The sequence below is a fragment of the Tigriopus californicus genome, chromosome 4 (assembly GCF_007210705.1).
Source record: "Tigriopus californicus strain San Diego chromosome 4, Tcal_SD_v2.1, whole genome shotgun sequence".
In the NCBI taxonomy this organism is placed as follows: Eukaryota; Metazoa; Arthropoda; class Copepoda; order Harpacticoida; family Harpacticidae; genus Tigriopus; species Tigriopus californicus.
The window spans coordinates 13212018-13234955 of NC_081443.1; the positions used below are offsets into that span (position 1 = coordinate 13212018).

Here is a 22938-nt window from a genome sequence, read left to right on the forward strand (position 1 = left end):
AAGCCTCATCATTGCGTTGCAATGTGGATACATTTTGTTACACTTTCGACATGCGTTGCTAAACAAGGACAATCAATATAGTACGTGATATGCTCTACTGATGTCCGAATCTTTTTTTTTTTTGACATTTTACGTGTATCATACCCCAAAAAGGATGTCTTTATTATTCTACCGCTCTTTCTACTTGTATATTTGGAAGATTCAAAATAAATTAAGATTAAAGAGGAATAACAAACGTTTCATGAGAATAATTCAACTTGCCCAAAGCGAGATTTCATGAAATTTCCCTTTTCCACCAACGTCAGCTGACCTGAAAGCATGCTCATGGCGATACAGCTCCTGTTGAGCTTAAGCATTCTAGTTATGGTTTTCTATGCCTATGACCTAGGTTAAAAAAAATGACGAACATCTGGTACCCTGCGTGGTTTCGTAAGCGCATCTTTTGAGATGCAATTTGTTCCCAGTTTCACCTACTGCGGGTATCAGAGAGTTATCGTGAACGCACATTTTGAAATGCGACTGGGTAAAATTAAGTACTGTCGCATTTCAAAATTTGCGTTCACGAAATCACGTGGGGTCACCCTATTAATCACTAAAAAGCCTTTTACAACCATATACATTACTATTCTTTTCATGGAATCATTTTTTTTCAAACCCAAAGATAAGTCGGGTTAAAGATAAAGCAAAAAGAACGTGAAAAAAATCATTTAACCCAAACCTACACTCGGACCTTCTTTGTTTTGCTCAAGGTTTCCAAACTTGGAGCATTGAAAGCAAAAAAATATTGATAGGTGTTTCCGCCAGGTTTCTTATTTTTTCCTAGCTTTTTTACAAATGTTGGGCGTGTTCGGAATTACATCGGCCGGACTTGAGTCTTTTCGAAAGGGCTCGTCAAAAAAAACCTCTTTTTTCTAAAATTTCGCAAAACGAGTCGTTTTGCTTGACCTGGCTTCAGTAAAAGACTCGGCAAGCCCGGCTAAAAGTCAATATATCAAAGGACTCGTACAAGTCGAACTTTTGCCGGACTCGCCCTAGCACTAGTTTCTACCCAAAAATAAGGCTAGATTCTGATATTTATCCAAAATACTACCAAATTAAAAAAATGGGCCAAACACATTTTGGGCTTCTTTTGCTAAATGTTTTTGTTGACTACATGTGATTCGTGGCTTGCTCTTGCGTCCCAACAACATTTCTTGCAAAAAATCACCCCTGGGTATGAAAGTGCAAATTATAAGAATTTGCCTTGCAGAAAATCAAATGTCCATCGTACGCCAAAAGATGTAATGGCGTCACTCATTAAAGTTACATTGCCTTTGATTTGGCTTGGATGACCAACATTTAAGGTTTTTTTTATCCAAAAAGAAGCCACACTTTGTTCAATTAATGTATTTTTTTTTATTTCAAAAAGTCTCTAAAATTTGAAGTTTTCCTGTCATCGGTGACCGGACAACTCGACCCAGTTGTCCCTTGGGTTGAGTTGTGTAGTGGGTCAAGTTGTCAAATTCGTGATGAAAAAAAAGAAAAAAATAGCTTAATAGCTTATGAAGTTTCCCTGTTAGAAACCTGAGCCGAAAGTCATGAAAATGTGGAGAGTTCTCAAGTATTGCCAAGTAATAATTGTTGAAGATTTGTGACCATGACATGCTTCAGAATAGCGGAATTTAATTAAGGAGATTGAAACAATACTGCTGCGTAAATACAACACATTAACAAAAATTGTAACTACAAATACCTATTGTTGAAAGCAAGGCTAGCTTTTTTTCATTAGATTTACAATCGAACATTCATTCATGGAAAGCCCTACCTACTTCAGGTGGCATTAATGATTTGACATGGACACTTGCAGAAAATCAAATGTCCATCGTACGCCAAAAGATGTAATGGCGTCACTCATTAAAGTTACATTGCCTTTGATTTGGCTTGGATGACCAACATTTAAGGTTTTTTTATCCAAAAAAGAAGCCACACTTTGTTCAATTAATGTATTTTTTTTATTTCAAAAAGTCCTAAAATTTGAAGTTTTCCTGTCATCGGTGACCGGACAACTCGACCCAGTTGTCCTTTGGTTGAGTTGTGTAGTGGGTCAAGTTGTCAAAATTCGTGATGAAAAAAAAGAAAAAATAGCTTTATAGCTTATGAAGTTTCCCTGTTAGAAACCTGAGCCGAAAGTCATGAAAATGTGGAGAGTTCTCAAGTATTGCCAAGTAATAATTGTTGAAGATTTGTGACCATGACATGCTTCAGAATAGCGGAATTTAATTAAGGAGATTGAAACAATACGCTGCGCGTAAATACAACACATTAACAAAAATTGTAACTACAAATACCTATTGTTTGAAAGCAAGGCTAGCTTTTTTTCATTAGATTTACAATCGAACATTCATTCATGGAAAGCCCTACCTACTTCAGGTGGCATTAATGATTTGACATGGACACTTGCAAGAAATCAAATGTCCATCGTACGCCAAAAGATGTAATGGCGTCACTCATTAAAGTTACATTGCCTTTGATTTGGCTTGGATGACCAACATTTAAGGTTTTTTTATCCCAAAAGAAGCCACACTTTGTTCAATTAATGTATTTTTTTTTATTTCAAAAAGTCCTAAAATTTGAAGTTTCCTGTCATCGGTGACCGGACAACTCGACCCAGTTGTCCCTTGGGTTGAGTTGTGTAGTGGGTCAAGTTGTCAAAATTCGTGATGAAAAAAAAGTTTAGAAAAAAATAGCTTTATAGCTTATGAAGTTTCCCTGTTAGAAACCTGAGCCGAAAGTCATGAAAATGTGGAGAGTTCTCAAGTATTGCCAAGTAATAATTGTTGAAGATTTGTGACCATGACATGCTTCAGAATAGCGGAATTTAATTAAGGAGATTGAAACAATACTGCTGCGTAAATACAACACATTAACAAAATTGTAACTACAAATACCTATTGTTGAAAGCAAGGCTAGCTTTTTTTCATTAGATTTACAATCGAACATTCATTCATGGAAAGCCCTACCTACTTCAGGTGGCATTAATGATTTGACATGGACACTTGCAAGAAAATCAAATGTCCATCGTACGCCAAAAGATGTAATGGCGTCACTCATTAAAGTTACATTGCCTTTGATTTGGCTTGGATGACCAACATTTAAGGTTTTTTTATCCCAAAAGAAGCCACACTTTGTTCAATTAATGTATTTTTTTTATTTCAAAAAGTCCTAAAATTTGAAGTTTTCCTGTCATCGGTGACCGGACAACTCGACCCAGTTGTCCTTGGGTTGAGTTGTGTAGTGGGTCAAGTTGTCAAAATTCGTGATGAAAAAAAAAAGAAAAAAATAGCTTTATAGCTTATGAAGTTTCCCTGTTAGAAACCTGAGCCGAAAGTCATGAAAATGTGGAGAGTTCTCAAGTATTGCCAAGTAATAATTGTTGAAGATTTGTGACCATGACATGCTTCAGAATAGCGGAATTTAATTAAGGAGATTGAAACAATACTGCTGCGTAAATACAACACATTAACAAAAATTGTAACTACAAATACCTATTGTTGAAAGCAAGGCTAGCTTTTTTTCATTAGATTTACAATCGAACATTCATTCATGGAAAGCCCTACCTACTTCAGGTGGCATTAATGATTTGACATGGACACTTGCAGAAAATCAAATGTCCATCGTACGCCAAAAGATGTAATGGCGTCACTCATTAAAGTTACATTGCCTTTGATTTGGCTTGGATGACCAACATTTAAGGTTTTTTATCCCAAAAGAAGCCACACTTTGTTCAATTAATGTATTTTTTTTATTTCAAAAAGTCCTAAAATTTGAAGTTTTCCTGTCATCGGTGACCGGACAACTCAACCCAGTTGTTTCCTTGGGTTGAGTTGTCCAGTCACTACTTTGAGGAGATATTACCTGCTATTTTTGTGGCTTATCCGCTTCACGGCTTATCTGCTTTACCCCTTCCAGGAATCAATTAAATTCTGCGTCGACCGAAATTCTCACTCAGATTGGTATAAGGCAAAGCGGTCAAGCAGTCAAGGGGATAAGACATGAAAATATCTGCCATTGACATTTTGGACGTTTCCTGGAGTAGATATATATTGTACCATTTCACACTTAAAACTTAGATCTCTTCTTGGTTTCAAATAACGATTATTGAGGGTTTCCAACAATGACGCAAAAATCGTGATGAAAAAATAGTTTTAGAAAAATAGCTTTATAAATTATCAAGCTTATAAAGCTTAGAAAACTGAGCCGAAAGTCATGAAAATGCGGAGAGTTGGTAAATATGGAGCAACATTTTCAAGCCAAAGGAAGATTTCGTTTCTTTTAAAATAGTCATTCACGAGAAGTATTCAAAACCAGAAATCTTTTTCTGTTCTCAAGTATTGACAAGTAATAATTGTTGAAGATTTGCGACCATGGCATGCTTCAGAATAACGGAATTCAATTAAGGAGATTTAGACAATATTGCTGTGTAAATACAACACAAAAATTGTAACTACAAATACCTATTGTTGAAAGCAAGGCTACCTTTTCTTCATTAGATTTACAATCGAACATTCATTCATGGAAAGCCCTACCTACTTCAGGTGGCATTAATGATTTGACATGGACACGTATCTACAAATACATACTTGGATGTTGGTCCGGGAAAACAAGTCAACGACTGCCATGAAAAAGGACAGGGCCAAGACAATAATGGTGCAATGTATTTCATTTCTTTAGCATCTCTCTAGCAATCGACCATGCCTGAACAAGACACATAGTCAAGGAAATAGGAATCGGTACTTTTGGCCGTGTTCTTAATCCCGGTCCATTTACCCGATCCGTTTTCCAGGGGAAAGTGCAAGCCTTCAATTTTGTTATTCTCGTCCAAATGGACGGGCCTATCAAAACGATTCAAGGCCCATTGAATTGCCGAAAACGTAGACCTCTCCCTCGAAAAACAGGCCGTGTCCATAGACGGTTGAAAACTGACGATAAGAGTTGGTAGCACTCGGGCCTGTGGACCATTGGTTGGTGGCCAAATCCAAGACCTGACTCGTCAAAGTCACATCATCACTATAATACGAATTGGCCGCGGAAAACGCAAACAATTTCGGTTCAGTGTTGCCGCTCGTCGGAGCCACCACAAAATAGCGGTATCGGACTCCACGCCCCACTCTTGTATAAGGTGTCAGCGAGGTCCATGTGGGTGTGACCTCATCCAGATCGATGATGCTGACCAGCACCTTGTTCCAAAGTCGGTAGTCGGTGGAAGGCCACATAGAGCACTTTCTCGCCACTGAAGTGAAGTAGCTGTGGCGAGCGACTGTGGTATGGCAAGTCGATACCGGGTTGAATGTCCTGGGGCCCCTGGACAATGTAAGTCTTGTTAGTGTACTGGGGCCAGGATTTGCCCTTGGGCGTCATTCGACCACTGGCCACCCACATGTCCGAGCCTTTGTTAATCTGCGTGGCTCGTGGCTGACATGATGCTCTCGGGCATTTGGAAGGTCTGGGACCACCTGCGGCCGATGTATTGGTAGCATTTGGACATGTCCCCGTAGTTCCGCCCGTGGGTGCAGATGGTGGGACGGCTGTCCACCTGCCCGCCAAACATAGGCCACTGACCCGAGGGAAATGGGCTCAATGGGCATTGTTGGGTGGCCGTACTCAGCACCAAAGGCTCCAGTCGTTTGGCATCCACAATAATGTGCTCAGCTTGGAAACCTATTTTCAGCAGGAGGAGATTGAGGGCCAAAGAAAAAGGTATGAGCAAAACAAAGCGAAGTTTTAACACACGATTCCAATTTCATTGCTTCCAAATCGAGCCGGAACACAATTTTGAAGTAGGCTACTTACTCAATCCATGGATGAGCAAGGAAGGAGAACCCAAAAGCAACAAGAAGAAGAACAACAATGGTTGGGCGGGCATGTTCCAAGAGACTTGGGAAAATGTGACTGAAGAATCGTGAAACAAGGCTGACCTTAAATACTTGACCAATCCTTTGTTGTGGAAAATCAATACACTTTCTTGCCACCTGTACCAACAGGACTGGCATTATATGTGAGGAAAATGCAAAAATGATGGAATGGTCAAAAGTAGAGCAGACTTTTAGCGCTACAAGTTAAGTGGCACTTGACTGAACACCACTACTTGTAAGGTCTATTCAAAATTGTTGCCATCTCCGAATTCTTGACAAGCGAATGAACAATAACTACCGAGTGACAATGAGCACTCCAATATTCGCGCGCCTTCTATATTCGATACGTGGCTTAGCCATGGTTTAGACAAAACCACGAAATTTGGGTATGAACATGACTTGGCACCACGGAACAACTTATGAAGCCTCCCCTGTTAGAAACCTGTGCCAAAAGTCATGGAAATGGGGGAAATTCGGTGCAACTTACTCAAGCTAAAGAATTAATTCCTAGCAAACAATTAGTTGGTAAATTCGCTCTGAGTTAGGTCTTTTAGTCCAATGGAATTTGATTGAGGAGAGTTGTAAACAATAAAGCAGTTCAGATATAGTTTAGGCGTAAATGCGAAGGTTATTCTCTTTGGAAAGATGCTTTCCCATCATAATCCCTTCTTCAAATTGTTGCTGTTCTGAATCTGATAAATCAGTCTTTTGGCATGTAAACATCACTAGTCATTAGTTCAAATGACAGTCAAACTTAATTAGAGGATCGTTTTATAAGTAAAGCGCTTCAAAAGCTATTTTCTTTTGCTTTTTCGAAATACTCGGCATTGAAAACCTTTACTTTGATGAGTAGTACCCCATTTTTACCCAGACAGAAATATATGTTGGCTGGTTTTGACCTTTAAAGGCCATCATCTTCGAGTAAGGCCACCTGGGAACTTCTCAAAGGCTTTACTGATGTTCCTTTTTCTTTCTACGATCCTTTAAAGCCAAATTTAGACATCAAGGACCATGTTTTACGCCCTCTTTGAAGACAGGTTTAGCTTTGGGGGTCCAAATTCGGATATTCCAACTTTTTCAAATTTTGAAACAGCCCTACGAACAGTGGCAGGGAAATTTGGCAACACTACTGTAGATCTCCTATATGGGTTTCGGATCTCTAGGCAACCCAATAGGACTCTGCTCCAGGAGTGCAAAGTCCGATGAGCATTGGAGTCCATTCAGGAGGGAAAGTTCAAGCAAAGGACTGAATCGATGAGTAAGATTTCATGAAGAAACATCTGTGTCAAGCTTGAACCCAATGGTTTTTAAAAGATGTACATATTTTCTCTCGGCGGGCGGAAATGTAATTGTAATCTGCAATTTGTCGAAATACATCGATTACATCCTTTCAAATGCAGTTAATCGCAATTACTCGGTTTCTCAGTGTAATTAATTACAGTTACAACGACATGATAATGTGATAGCAATTACTGGTTTCCTGTTCAGAATGCATGATATTCCTAAGTTTTATATTAAATTGAAAATGGTAGAAATGGCATTTTTTCTTGGGATTAGCTGTGAGCTTCAAGTTTCATTCCGTCGTCAGGTGAGAGCTATGAAATTAAAGGCCATTCTGGAGCGTGATAAAGGAACAGGTAACGACTAACTTTTAGTTTTTTATTGGGTCATCACAATTACTCCATTTTAAAATGTAATGGGATTGCTCATCCTCTTCGGAAAAAAACGAATTACTTTCTTGCGATCCTTGTAAATTTGTTACAACTACCCTGATCCTTTCCATCATGTAATCACTTACTTCGTTCGATGCCACCTTAGAATGATCCTTTTTGAAAAATTACCCCGAAATCTCGAGAATGACTATGGAAGACCCTTAAACACTCCTCATGTAGTGAATCCTCCTGTGAAATGCTAACCAATCTCAAGGGTTGAATGGTACAAAATTGGGCTTGTTCCAATTTCTTTTGATTTATAATTAGTCGAAATGAGTTGTAGAACAAGGCTGGAAGCAAAGGAGATGATTAAAGGTCTCTAGCTTTTGGGATGATGTTGTGGTTATGTACACGAGCCTGGTTCACCCTCAAATGAATTGTCGCCAAGATTTTGGTCAATTCTTTCGCTCTAGGTTACCAATTCATTGGAGGACCTTTCTTCCCGAATTTCAGACACCCATTAAAAAGCCTCCTTTGATCGGTAAAACGACACCATCGTTGAAAAGCACTTGACAAAGATTATCAGGTAAACGACAAGTACTAGATAACTTTGGACTAAAACGTTCCTGTCCTTTGACATTCCTTCGCTAATTACGTAAGCAAAGGTTGAGGCGGCTTCTTTGTTACTGCTAAAAAAGGCTCATTCAAATTTCCTTTTTTCTGTTATTATTGACACTTAACATTAACCTAAGGCTCGAATCTTTAAACGGCATTATATGGCGCAATTCCCAACTTGACAGCTTCTGATTTCTGATCCTGAATGGTCATCTATCTACCTCAAGGTCAATTTGAAACAACTACTTATTTTGCCTTTTGCACATTTTTTATTTTGTTCCACTTTGACAACCACATGACAACATTTGCAAGACATGAAAACTTGAGAAGGACGGAGTTGATATCACAGAGGAATGTTAGGACATTAGTAACTGGTGGATGGGACAATACTGGTACATGATTGACAAGCCAGGTGTCGGGTCAAACTTGCGGGATCATCGAATCCTTGGACACATTGACTACATCGCTTTTGGCACTGACCATTTTGGAGATGAGCCGATTTGAGCAACTCATCGAGGAATTCCCCCTGACAAGTGGAACACTTGAGCGCCCTCTCGCGGACACTCGAATCGACATAGTGGGTTCTCATGTGCATTGACAAGGAGTCCGTGGAGTTGAAAAACTTGGAGCAAGCTTGACATTTGACATTGGAATCGCTCCGAGCCCTTGACGCCTTGGTCCACATCTCCGTGAATCGTTGGGCACCCATGAGATCTTGACGAAGATTGACCTGACGCTTCCTCATATGAATCGACTGTTTGGCCTCTTGGGACTGCAGAAAGTTAGCGATGGTTTTCTTGGGCTTTGTAGTCTGCTTCTTGATACAGGGACTGAAGGTTTGGAGTGGACCACACGTCTTCGGAGGACTAGGGGCTTTGGGTGTTGGCAAGGTCACCGGATTCACTTCAGGTAAGATATAGGGTTTTTGACACATAAGACTCATACTCATGTGAGAAAAGAAGCTGTCCACATCACGATACCCTTTCTTGCACATGACACACTGGTACACGTAGTCATGTCCCGTAGTTTGCCTTTCGACATTGCTAAGAACTTTGATACCATGAGCCCGATATATGGGCCGATTGGGTTCCCTTTGGGTTCCAGGGGCCTGCTCTGAAGGTTGGGCTTGAGGTTTACTTCCGAAATCGAGCATTGTGACGAAATCGACTTCGAACTGAAGGTCTCGAACAATGAGAGTGAGGTATCGATAGAAAGAGATATGAACACTCTTAAGAAGCACGAGCGACTGACCAATATGAAAGATCCATCTACTGTTGTCGACATCGAAACGTTCCCTGTCTCTTTGATGTTGACATGTTGACTTCAAATCCCCAGGGACTGAACAATCAACAACAACCATCAGCCCCCCACCGTCTACTTTTGGATGTAAAATGGTCAGGTGGACGGCCAATCACGTTGTTTGTGAATGACTCTTGGTCCTCCTTGGAACGACGAAATGACCGAGTGAACAGACGAGCAATGTAATCGTCGTTCGTCCTGGTTTCCATCCATTGCCGCCGGCACCAATCGGTACTAAACCAGAGCGGGTGGTTGAATTCTAAGAACACGGCCATCGGTCGTTGTCAGCTTTAAAGAGCCGAAGGAACCTGTCAAAGAGCAACTTCCTACGTGTGGGAGATATAAAACCACCAACTAGGAAAAGGGGACCGGACGTCCAACTCGAGCCAATTAACAGAAAAGGCAACAACACGAAAGTAGAAGGAATAATGGATTTCACTTGATCTCTTACGCGGTGTTGCTTTGTGATTAATTATTGGGGAATGTAACGTTCAGTTAGAAGAAAGAATCAAGTCGTTGATCAAATTTCCAAAGTGTATAAATTTGAAGAAAGAAAACTATTATCAATCCTGAATCACATGACTTTCATAAGGTTGCCAATAGTTATTAGCATGCTCCGACAAAATATGTTTTTTCAACGTCGAGTAGAAATTCCAGAAGTTTGACGGTTCGGATGTGCCAAAGAGCTGAAGCGAGCGATTGGGAAGAAAACCGGTTAGAAAAACCATCTCGAATTTCTGCTCAACATACGAACAACATTTTTTGTACGAGTATAGCTTATTAGCGATCAACAATGCCCCACCAAACAGCAATTTCATGAAAGTGCGAATTCGGTCTTTGGCGAGATGCTTTCAATGGAAGTCCATTTTTCGGTCTCGATTGATGAAAATTGCCATCCTTAGATTTTCCGAAACTCCCCATAGTTTCGCCCAAACATGAAGATATCCCCTTGAAAATATATGGTGGATCCTAAGGCTGTCCAAAAACGTCCATTTTGAACACTGAGAGTTCCTCGTGTTGAGGAAACTTCTGCGAACGCCTATAGATCTTTTTCATGGCCATTTGGCAGCGCCATAATATGGAATATTCTGGATCTTTGGTCCAATGGATAAGGTGTCATTGGGATCCATTGGAGCGAATCATCTCTCAGGTCCACGATGACTACTGTGATGGAGGACCGAGCAATCGTGATTACTTACCGGTATAGGTGCTCCCCTCAAAATGACTTTTTCATCGCCCATATTGATTTTTTTTCCACTTCACATTGCATGGTTTATTGTCATTGATGCCATAAACGAGATAAGAAAGTATCAATTGCCCATCTATTGATAGTGTATTACGACAGAGATACGTAGATAAAAGCAAAAATAAAGCTGTTTGTAATATGGGATGACTCGCCCTTTGAACCTAATCATTGGCCTTAGCCAGGGACCCTAAAGAGAGGAAACGACACGGCTTTCCCCTGACCGCCAAGTTAGGCCATTGCGTTGAATCAAGACAGCAACTATAGTCTCAATAAAACGAGATTATCCATACTTCATAGTAAATTTAAGTGTTTTTAATCAAATAAGGATCCATATTTGAAAAGGAAATTAGTGGAAAACCATAAAAGTACTTGATATCCGTATTTATTAAGGTATGAAAAACTGAGAGAAGCATTCATTGTCTTATTGTTGAGGAGGCTTGAAAAATGAATCTAAGGATCTAGGCTAGTTCAAACAGTGAAGTCCACATCCTTTCTTCCTCGGGCCTCTTCATTGTTTAATTTGCTTCCCTCTAATATTTGTAGAGAATACGTAGGCCTTGTTGATCCGGTTGCATCTTTCAAGTCAGACTTGGACAAATTCTTAGATAGCATTCCAGATCAACCCTACATTCAAGGACTAGCTCGGTCTGCCAACTCAAATTCGTAGAGAGAGAGTACCTAGAAACCCAGGATGACCCAATGATTAGCTCGCAAAAACCCGAGACTCGTGTATTGGTTGAAAATCAGTTTTAGTTAGAGCTACAAGAAGCTACATCGCCAATTTAAAACCTTGGGTATTAAACAGGCTACAGCGGGGGCAAGAAGGGAAGTTAACTTGGAAATTATGTTCCTAAGACTTCGCAAATCAAAGGGTCTTCCCCTAAATCTGGTCAACCTAAAGAAACCGTTTGCATGTTGCTTGACTTATTAATTATTAATGCCTAGGTGAAGCTTTCCGTCAATATCAGGTTCAAGTGGTCTTGAAGAGAAGGCTTTAATTCATGAGAAAAGGTGAGCAAGACATGGCTAGGTGCGTGTGCAAGGCGTTATGTTCTACCTGTAACTTCTGTTTTACGCCATGCAGCTTTGCGCTTTGTTGGGAAATCTCCTCTCTAGCTTACCCTAGTGTCAAACATTGGAAAGTGATCTCGACGTATGCCATTATCCATGGGGTTACTATTTAAATGGGGAAGCACCTGCCCCTTTAACCTGCTCACATTAGTCACCAGGAGGTGCCTTGGAACATGAGCGAACGGTTTCAGGCCAAGATCGAGGTGAACGGCGCAGTGGATGGCGGGCTTGGCAATCTGGTGCTCGTCACTGATCTTCATGATCTTGGTGGGGTCAGCCATCACTTTGGTCTTCAGGAAAAAAGCTAGATCTCTAATGACTTAAAAGCTTCTTTATATTTATTTTGGAAATTTCAGCAATTCATCTAAACGTTGGAATATCTTGAGGCTGTCTAATGTATTTCATAAGCATATGATTGGGTTGTTCCATATTGGCAAGTCATATTCATACCCAAATTTCGTGGTTTTGTCTAAACAATGGCTAAGCCACTTATAGAATATAGAAGGCGCGTGAATATCGGAGTGCTCATTGTCACTCGGTAGTTATTGTTCATTCGCTTGTCAAGAATTCGGAGATGGCAACAATTCTGAATAGACCTTACAAGTAGTGGTGTTCAGTCAAGTGCCACTTAACTTGTAGCGCTAAAAGTCTGCTCTACTTTTGACCATTCCATCATTTTTGCATTTTCCTCACAAATAATGCCAGTCCTGTTGGTACAGGTGGCAAGAAAGTGTATTGATTTTCCACAACAAAGGATTGGTCAAGTATTTAAGGTCAGCCTTGTTTCACGATTCTTCAGTCACATTTTCCCAAGTCTCTTGGAACATGCCCGCCCAACCATTGTTGTTCTTCTTCTTGTTGCTTTTGGGTTCTCCTTCCTTGCTCATCCATGGATTGAGTAAGTAGCCTACTTCAAAATTGTGTTCCGGCTCGATTTGGAAGCAATGAAATTGGAATCGTGTGTTAAAACTTCGCTTTGTTTTGCTCATACCTTTTTCTTTGGCCCTCAATCTCCTCCTGCTGAAAATAGGTTTCCAAGCTGAGCACATTATTGTGGATGCCAAACGACTGGAGCCTTTGGTGCTGAGTACGGCCACCCATCAATGCCCATTGAGCCCATTTCCCTCGGGTCAGTGGCCTATGTTTGGCGGGCAGGTGGACAGCCGTCCCACCATCTGCACCCACGGGCGGGACTACGGGGACATGTCCAAATGCTACCAATACATCGACCGCAGGTGGTCCCAGACCTTCCAAATGCCCGAGAGCATCATGTCAGCCACGAGCACTCAGATTAACAAAGGCTCGGACATGTGGGTGGCCAGTGGTCGAATGACGCCCAAGGGCAAATCCTGGCCCCAGTACACTAACAAGACTTACATTGTCCAGGGGCCCCAGGACATTCAACCCGGTATCGACTTGCCATACCACAGTCGCTCGCCACAGCTACTTCACTTCAGTGGCGAGAAAGTGCTCTATGTGGCGCCTTCCACCGACTACCGACTTTGGAACAAGGTGCTGGTCAGCATCATCGATCTGGATGAGGTCACACCCACATGGACCTCGCTGACACCTTATACAAGAGTGGGGCGTGGAGTCCGATACCGCTATTTTGTGGTGGCTCCGACGAGCGGCAACACTGAACCGAAATTGTTTGCGTTTTCCGCGGCCAATTCGTATTATAGTGATGATGTGACTTTGACGAGTCAGGTCTTGGATTTGGCCACCAACCAATGGTCCACAGGCCCGAGTGCTACCAACTCTTATCGTCATTTTTCAACCGTCTATGGACACGTCCTGTTTTTCGAGGGAGAGGTCTACGTTTTCGGCAATTCAATGGGCCTTGAATCGTTTGATAGGCCCGTCCATTTGGACGAGAATAACAAAATTGAAGGCTTGCACTTTCCCCTGGAAAACGGATCGGGTAAATGGACCGGGATTAAGAACACGGCCAAAAGTACCGATTCCTATTTCCTTGACTATGTGTCTTGTTCAGGCATGGTCGATTGCTAGAGAGATGCTAAAGAAATGAAATACATTGCACCATTATTGTCTTGGCCCTGTCCTTTTTCATGGCAGTCGTTGACTTGTTTTCCCGGACCAACATCCAAGTATGTATTTGTATACACGTGTCAATGTCAAACCATTAATGCCACCTGAAGTAGGTAGGGCTTTCCATGAATGAATGTTCGATTGTAAATCTAATGAAGAAAGCAAAAGAAGCTCTGGGAATCCAACCCGAAAATTTGTATGCAATATTCAATCGTTTTCACAAAAACTACGGGCACCTTTTGATTGTCAAAGAGAAGGGCCTTGGCCCCTGATCTTGACTTAGCCCTATAAGCAAGCCTGCCTGACGTAACTAAGCGGCTCTCCCACCTTAAGTGCTAGCTTCCCATCATGAATGAAACTTCTATTATTATATTATCGAGAGCTTAGCCTTGAATTCTTATCTCGTGGAGTCTATGAATTAAAACCCTTTGACATACTTTATCAAATGACTTGGAAAAAACAGGATAAATGCTCACAATAACTGTGGGGGACATCTATGGCATTTTGAAATTTCACGGCAGTAGCCTTTGGATTGGCGGGATTGAATTAATGATCATTTGATAGTGGGAACGAGGGTGAAAAATCTCCAGACAAGGTCACAAAAATTCGAAATAAATTCACCAGAAATTACCTCGCTCTAAGTCAATGGACTTGAAGAGGCAGACAGATAATTTCTTAGCAGAAGGAATGGATTTGGTCAGACCGGCATAAAGCGTGTTGATCAACTAAATAGCTGCCCTAACACATGTTGGTGACCCTGAAGATTGAATCGACTCGTGGGTTGCTGAGAGTAATATGCAAAATCAAATCCAGCTGTTTCTTTGTCTGAAATAAAAAATAGAAAAAATTTTTTGGACACGTCTTGTCATGAGTTAGTTGATGTAATTTATTCTGTTTTTTCCAAGTCATTTGATAAAGTATATCAAAGGGTCTTAATTCATAGACTCCACGTGATAAGAATTCAAGGCTAAGCTCTCGATAATAATAGAAGTTTCATTCATGATGGGAAGCTAGCACTTAAGGTGGGAGAGCCGCTTAGTTACGTCAGGCAGGCTTGCTTATAGGGCTACCTATTAGATCATGTCAAGGGAATCCGAAAAAATGTTATTGCATGATAAATATCTATTTCAAATGTTTTGCTCCATTAGAGCATTTTTAAATATTCGAGTGTTTTGAAATAGATTTCTAAAAAAACAGTCTTAGAACTCGACTTGCGTCCGTCAAAATGTTTCGCTGATGAACAATGACATTGAAATCTGGGATAATTGTTCTAAATTTGTTGCATATTTACACTTGGAGGAGTCAACTTTTTGGGGGGACTTTTGGCCAGGGAATGCATTGTGGTATCCTGAACCTAACTCTTTGCACAACTTTTAAATAGTTAATCGGTCAAGCATGCTTATTTGCCTTAGTACTTCATTGATTCTATTCTTGACAAAGTTGATTAGACTACATGTTAGTAAATATAAACGCGAAATATGAAGAACTTTCGTTGGGAAAAGCGAAAAAAGGAGAAGTGATAAATTGGAGTGTACTTCTATGGGTAACATTTGTATCTGTAGCTGTAGCTGTTAATAAGTTGCCAAAAAAGTAATGGAAGAGGCTAAAAGATTCAAAGTACCTCAGTTTTTGTCCATGGGGAGAAAAAGGAAGAGGACATATTCCAAAAAGTTGAGATCTCATGTTTTGGGAATTCAATTTATTTTTAAGCAACAAATTTGCGATTCAGAGAAGCACTCAGCATCTTGTGTGTTCTGCTTTGATAGAAAAGGGCAAAAAATGTCATTTACTCACCATGAAATCTTCTTTTTAATGCAATTTGCTTTTTAGCGCCAATAACAAGTCTGTATGTCCAAAAGAAGATCGCCTCTTAAAAGGATTTTTTTTCGTAGTCTCTAGTCATGTAAGTCCTCTTCACCATGTTTATTGCTCCATTTCAAATGCCTAGTCCTAAAGTTAGGAAGCATAATCAAATAATCAAGATGTAGTTATACAATCGACTTGTTCAGAGGTAACATCGTGATGCTATCTCTGGACTTAAACGTGCGACCTATCCAACCACGAATTTGAAAAACTTAACCCATTTTCAAGCGGATATGCTCATCGAAGTTTCCATTGTTTTGGAGAACTGTGCCTAAATTTTTCATGGATGATACCTGCTGAATATCTTTACCTCCACTATTTACGAGTGGACAGAGCTTTAGTAACGACGTTACAAGTATCGGCGTTACTTGTAACGCGTTACTTTTTGACCCAACATACCGGTAACGCATTATTTTTTCAGTAAAAGTAGCGGTAACAGACCAGGTTTTTAGCCCTTCCGTTTCCGTTACTTGCTTCTTGTATAAATGACTGAAAGAAAATGCGTAAAGGTTTCCTATTCGATTTTTTTAATCCGCCTGAAATCCTTCGAATTTCTTGCCGCTGAAAAGATCAAATAAATTATCAGGGGAGTCAATTGTTTCTCTTCATGCTTACAAAACGCTTAAAAATCGCAAAAACGGGTTTGCTTGGCAGTTTAGGGCCTTATATTTTCTGCAAAAGTAACGGTAACGCGTTACTCTTTCCAAAAGGTATCAGTAACGATAAAGCGTTACTTTTTTTTGAGAACGGTTCAAGCCCTGACAAAGACGTTGACTCGAAGATCATTGAGCGGCATTTCGTTCTAGGCCATATTACTCTCGGCAGTCCAAGAGCAGATTCGATCTTTGCAAGACTATTGGCTATTCCTATGACAAACTAACTTTGTATCGCCAGTATAACTATGCTTTTGAGGTGGAGCAATGAAGATTATGAACAATCATGATCAGATACGTCAACAACTTATGATAAGGTTTGCCTGTTAATAAATTGACTGTGTCATTAACATTTAATTTTTCAGGTGCTGGGTACGCAAGAGTTTGTTTTCACCAGGACCTTGACAAGGGATAGAGAACATAGATAACGTAGGCAATACTGTGACAGAGGCAAAGCTGAAACATGGTGATGTGACTTGAATAATGAAACATGAATATGAAGATTTAAAGGAAATCTTGCAAGTTCGAAATACGAAGAATCAAGGGGCTAAGAGCAGGAAGGAAAAAGAAAACATGAAAACACAGCAAGAGAAAGGAAAGTAACAGTGTTGGTGTGATTGCATGATCATGCTCGCACCTGTCATTCTAGTCAATGTGTATATAAACCAGATCTAGTCAAATAATAAAACAGTCATCTCAATACACTCCCATTGAGAACATGACAAGTGTTAAGTTGTTGTTGTTGTTCAGTTACTTAGTGATGTGAAACAAGTTTAGGAATGAGTGTATACTATTGCACATGCTATTTTACTTGATGCATTTGTTAATTTATAAATTGGCGATAATCGCTCAAAATATAGCCTTTTTGTGTTCCTCCTTTGGTGACATACCTTACAGAATTTAATGAAGCATCTGTCACCAACTCTATCACAGAAAGAGCGCCAGTTTCATCAAATAGTGTTTTTTAGACCAAGGATGAAAAAAGTCAAAAAAGTGTATACAAAGGTGCAAAGTGCAAAAGGGCACTTACGTGATAAGAATTATTTTTCGCCTTTGGCCATGACAATGTATGCATGGGCTTAAAGAAGAGATATGGAATGCTCAACTGAATATGACTTTATCACGTTCAGATAGATTATTAGTACATTCTACTTCATAAGTATTTGAATTTACGCCTTCCGTTGTAGTCAATAGTAGTGACGCTAATGAAGCTCTTCTCCTTTTGGTCGGAGGCCTTTCGAATGAAGAGAATTACGAAAAATCCCTTCATTGTCGTTCACATACTCGTGGAAAGTGCTAGCCTGAAGGTCATATCAGTGTCAATTGTTATCCCCCAACAAATCAGCCATTTACCTTCCATCCACTGGTTTGATCAACTCTGGTCAGAACCACCACCTAATGCCTATATCATGGAAAAGGCCGAATCAACTGATGAGAATCATGTATGGTGTGTGGATTAATTCAATCAGTTGGCCTGGTTCTTGGTATCAGTTGGATTATGGACAATTCGCCAGCTTTGGGCATCGATGTGAAAAAAGATGGAAGTGAACATTTGTGGCTCCCAAGAACCCAGTAAGTGCCGCATTCATGCGACAGCAAGAAAAATACCTCAAAATTGGAAAGGGGCCCAAATCTCTGACCCGGGTCACTAATTATATATAGAACTTTGATATAATTAGCCAAAAGCAACACAAACTCACTTTAATTTAATAAAGATAAATCGGCCCAATCGGCCTTTTATTTGGTAGAAGCTGAGTCAAAAAGTGCCCTCTGAAGTCCAGAACGTAAACCATATTTCATACAAAGTAACACCCTTATTAGGGTGGAAATGCAAAATGTATTTATTCCCCCGCGCTAAGGATTGGCAGTCGGTCAGTTTTTTTATTGGGGCTGAATCAGTAGCAATAAACAAGTGCTACTCATGCTGATTGAAAAATCAGCTACCATACTCTATCAGCCATTCAGTTGTCACCCATGTCCTCTGAAAACGAATCCACCTGGCTAGCTCTCATCGCAATCCCTAGGCCTTGCTGTCGCTATGATTAGTCATGCAGTCTAGAGACCCTGGATTCAGAGCCGCGCGAGGTTTGACAAGTGGCTCCGCTTCAAAAATGTAAACGATCAGTAGAACTAAAAAGTTTCTAAATAGATTTTGAACTGATGCACTGTATAAGAAAGAGTACTATCATGACAAGCATCGTTGAATGTTTTCGTCAAGGACACTGCCAAATGTTACTTGAAAACAAGTTAATTCATGGATATAGCATTTTAGATTGTTACTACTATTTTGTTACTTTCTAAATCGTGCCTGAACCCATGTTTTCATAAGACTAGATTGCTATAATTTTCATTAGATTATTCAGATTAACATTATCACAGGTGAGCTTCCTGAGTCTATCATGAAACAAGTCCGTTATACTTTACAATGTGATTTGTTGAATATGGTTGTACTTTTTTTATTAAGTGCTTTAGTCCAACTTGAGACTGGCAGCATGGGAAAGATCAGTGGGTCAACTACATTTTATTGAGAAATACCACACTAATGCCGTTGCAATGACAAAAGATACTCTTAACCCGGTGGAATGAGTTGGTTAAATCCAAGGTGGATCAAATTTGTCATAAATCATCCAAACCTTTACCCTATTATGCGATGCAAACGTGTGACCTCTTTTTAGAAGCGACTGACTCCCTGTCGGGAAGGTTTCCAAACATGCCCATGTTCGTTGACAATTGGCAGCCAATCAAATCGGTCCAATTTGATGACGTATGCTCAACCTCGCGTATCTATGCCTAGAGCATCTACAATGCAGTCTGACTTACTTCATCAGCTTACATCCTCCAGAATTCAGCCATCTTGGCAGGGTCGACTTGGAACCTGTTAAGGTAAGGGGTTGTGTTAATTTTGATTAGTCTGTATGTACCAAATCATATGGGTAAAAGATGTGGGGTGCTGGTTACGTTATTTCCCAACATGAGAGAGGCCCCCCTTTGATTCTAAAATCCCGAATTCATCATGAGAACTCTTAGACGCTTAACACTCTCACACATGGATAGCCAAACACAACCGATACGGATAATCAAAGTGAGGCCTATAGGAACAGACAATGTGGTGGTCCGCTTTACCCATGCACTCAGTTTTTGTGGCAAGATGATTGTCGAATTACACTGTAATCTCCTTGGGGTCTTTATGACAGCCTTCAATATGCATTCCCACTTTGGCCTCTTTCGGAGAGTAAAACCTTGCCCGGCCAACGAAGCTAGCTATCACATCGTCCATTTTTGGTTTCGCCAGGCAGTGTCACTGTCTGTATCAGATTAGTTCTCCATCTGTGGGTGTGGTTGGCGCCTAAAAGCTTCCTTTTTGAGAAAAGGTTGGAGAAGAGAGAATCAAACGGGGACCTCTGTCATGCTAAGACACTCCGCTAATCACCATGCCACGCCTCCTCTCTTTCGATCTTCACCACACATATTTATCCTTTTTCGTAGTTGTGAACTGGATTCAAGCCTTCGAAGCAGAGTTGTAATCATGCAGAGATGGGCTATAGTGATTATGCTGTTCTTGGGCGCTTTGTTCAATTTACCCACGACATGGTCCAAGCACACCCCTAAGATTGTTGAGGCAGTTGTTATAGACGCGGGTTCAAGTCACACCTCGGCCTTGTTATACCGTTGGAGTTCAGATCTGATTAGTGGCACTGGTTTGGTACAGGAAATGGAACAGATCTATTTGGACACGCCTGTGACGTCATTTGCCGGGGACCCTGGTAATTTGACCACTTTTATGCAGGATTTAATCAACGACATGAAAGATTGGGGTTCGACTTCAAGTGACATTCCTATCTACGTCGGAGCCACGGCTGGAATGCGAATATTGCAAGAATCAAAGCCAGAAGATGTGGATGAGATCCTGGAGGTGATTGAACGTGTAATCAAGAACAGTCGTTTTGAAGTGGGCGATGTGGCAATCCTGTCAGGATCGGACGAAAGTCTCTATAGTTGGTTGTCCGTGAATGTTTTGTCTCGAGCTATTCCCGCCTCACCCAAGGGATCATCTGGAAATGAACAAATTGAAACCGCTGGTGCATTGGATATGGGCGGTGGATCTCTGGAAGTGGCTTTTAATTGTGTGGATGGTTGTGATCAAGCACATACGTTGGATGTGTTTAACCAAACTTTCACAGTATGGCCTTCAATGGCAAGTTGCTACGGTATAAGGGAGGCCATGGGTCGGTATACGGCCTTGACTATCTATCAAGCTTTTAAGAGAGGCGAAAACTTGACTGGCGTCGACATTCACAACCCATGTGCAAATGAACATAGCCAATTGAGGGATAAATGGTTGGGGGATTTTTCCACTATAAAATCCAACATTTTTACCAACAACTGCACAAAAATTATTGACGCCGAATTTTCTGACTGGCTCGTCTCAATACCTGATGGTTTGGAATTTCACTTTCATGATTCTTACGACGAGCACAAGTGCGACCAAGTTTTGGAACCTTTGACCAACTTCAGTGCATGCCGGGAAATATTTGGACAGGAATGCCTCAACCCATCAGGATTATCATTACCAAATGATACCTTCTATGGATTCTCGTCTTTCTACCACAGTTTTAGAAAACCACTGAATCTTGAAAAATCGACAGATTACGCCACAGCCATGCACAAAATCAAAGAGGTGTGTCAAGAACCTCAAAGTTGTGACACGTGTTCCAAGACAGACTGTTTTGAAGTGTCGTACGTTTTTAAGATCTTGACAGATGGGCTCAGTTTTAACAAAGACACCTTTGGTCATCTTCAATTCGTTGATGAAATCAAAGGAAGTCAAGTTTCGTGGACCCTAGGATACGCTACTATGCGTTCCCAGGAACCTCTAGACGAAAGTCGAAATATCACACTGATATCACAATGTTTCTTCCCATGGATGATTTTAATTTGTGTAATGTGTATACTCTTCCACCTTACATATTGTTTTTTACCTCTATGCTCTTTATGTTGACTTCAAAGCTGCGAAAATGGGAACCAAGCAAATTAACGTTTTATAATTAAAATATGCAAGAAAACTTGAGTTGCATTCGGCTGGATGCTCTTGGGTATTGGGAGATTAAATTGTTTTTGCTTGTGGTGTTAAAGCTCTCCAGCCCACCTTGGCGGGGATATTTCTTTTCGTGAGTAAAAATTTATCGTTGAGGGAAGATGATCAAGAAAAGCCTGGTGTATTATCTGAGGCAGTCCCAAGATGCGCATGTCTTCTAATGGTAGTAACTGATGATGCTTAAAAAGTACACTAGTGTGGTAATATTATGAACCTCTGCCTTCCCGCCAATATGTTCATAGTACCTATGCTCTCCACACTCGCTCCTGTACCTTCCTCGCCACCTATTTAAGCTTTACACTTTCAAACAACAGTCATTTTCTTCCCAACTCATCCACCTCTTAAACAATAAACTTCATGATACCCTCAACAAATTGATTTGTGTTGAGAGAGCAATTTTGCTTTGTTGATCCGATTGCCCGTTCATGCATCATTGTTGAAATACCTTTGTTTGTACCCTGCCCAACAATCTCTAATCCGCAGCCATGAATACTACGAATAAAACCGTTGTGCAATAGTTTTTAACACCGATAGGCACTCCTATATCTTATATGTATTGAGATCTTTCGGATGAGTTATTCCATAGCCATACATCTGAACCGGTTCGAAAACCATAAAAAGGAGAACGTCAATGTAGGTATTTCATGATCAATGCAATTGCCAAGATTTGTTTCACATCCAATCAATCTTTTTTGTGCCAACTTGATTTCTGAAAAAAAAATTCCCGTGCATATACCGAGTGCGCCGGAAACCGCGTGCCGGCTTTCAAATTTGATATTTGATGACACATTCAATAGCATTCCCATAATTTGTTTTGCTTTGAGACGTGCTCTATGTAATCTCTTAGCTTTCACATGCGCTCAATTTTTTTTTAGGTTTGCTGATACACAAACAATCCTTACTAAAATGAAAGAGCTATGTCAAAAAGCTATGCGCCTTCAAGAGGGGTTCAAGAATGGGGACTTTGTCATAACCTTTGATTTTTCTACAAAGCTCGTCTACCAGTCCCAAAAGGTTTTTGAGGAGACTGGACAACATGAAAAACAAAAAAAAAATGCCGGTAGATTGGCTTAAGTTCGGACTCTGAGGATGATTGCTAATGTGAAGGCCGAGGCCATTTGAAGCCTCAGGTGGTTCATCAGGAAAATTGCATTTGACATGGGTTTGTCATCAACAACAACGAGGAGAGTCGTTAATCAAAACTTAGGACTTCAATCAAGGGCTGTGACAAAGGTTCATATTTTAGCATTCCTTCAGAGAGCAAAAAGGCTAGAAAGAGGCAAGGCTTCCATCAATGCTCTGAAGAGAAACCTTCCAAGACTGTAGTATCTGGGTGCATATTGAGACCAAGGCCTGACCTAAACATCATGCTTCTGATAATGCTCTGAAGGCAGAAGTGTCCAAGGCATGGGTTAACTTGCACAGGCTCAGGGAGTTCCAAGTTCAAGGGACTTACTTACCGCCACTGGGATTGGAATCCCAGCAGTTCAGGACCAGAAGATAA

General features: G+C 40.6%; 3 protein-coding genes across 3 annotated transcripts; 2 read left to right on the plus strand and 1 right to left on the minus strand.

The window, feature by feature from the left end:
• Positions 1-4676: 4676 nt before the first annotated feature.
• Positions 4677-6095, minus strand: LOC131879070 (uncharacterized). Its single transcript, XM_059225273.1, has 2 exons — positions 5830-6095; positions 4677-5697 (listed from the first exon to the last, which is right to left on the minus strand). The coding sequence occupies exons 1-2, from the start codon at positions 5900-5902 to the stop codon at positions 5432-5434; spliced, it is 339 nt and encodes a 112-aa protein (XP_059081256.1). The 5' UTR covers positions 5903-6095; the 3' UTR covers positions 4677-5431.
• A 6422-nt stretch (positions 6096-12517) lies between these two features.
• Positions 12518-13825, plus strand: LOC131878978 (uncharacterized). Its single transcript, XM_059225157.1, has 2 exons — positions 12518-12672; positions 12805-13825. The coding sequence occupies exons 1-2, from the start codon at positions 12600-12602 to the stop codon at positions 13782-13784; spliced, it is 1053 nt and encodes a 350-aa protein (XP_059081140.1). The 5' UTR covers positions 12518-12599; the 3' UTR covers positions 13785-13825.
• Positions 13826-16582: 2757 nt separating this feature from the next.
• LOC131879484 (ectonucleoside triphosphate diphosphohydrolase 1-like) lies at positions 16583-21965 on the plus strand. Its single transcript, XM_059225828.1, has 3 exons — positions 16583-17911; positions 19015-19222; positions 19826-21965. The coding sequence occupies exon 3, from the start codon at positions 19866-19868 to the stop codon at positions 21336-21338; it is 1473 nt and encodes a 490-aa protein (XP_059081811.1). The 5' UTR covers positions 16583-17911; positions 19015-19222; positions 19826-19865; the 3' UTR covers positions 21339-21965.
• The last annotated feature ends 973 nt before the right edge of the window (positions 21966-22938 follow it).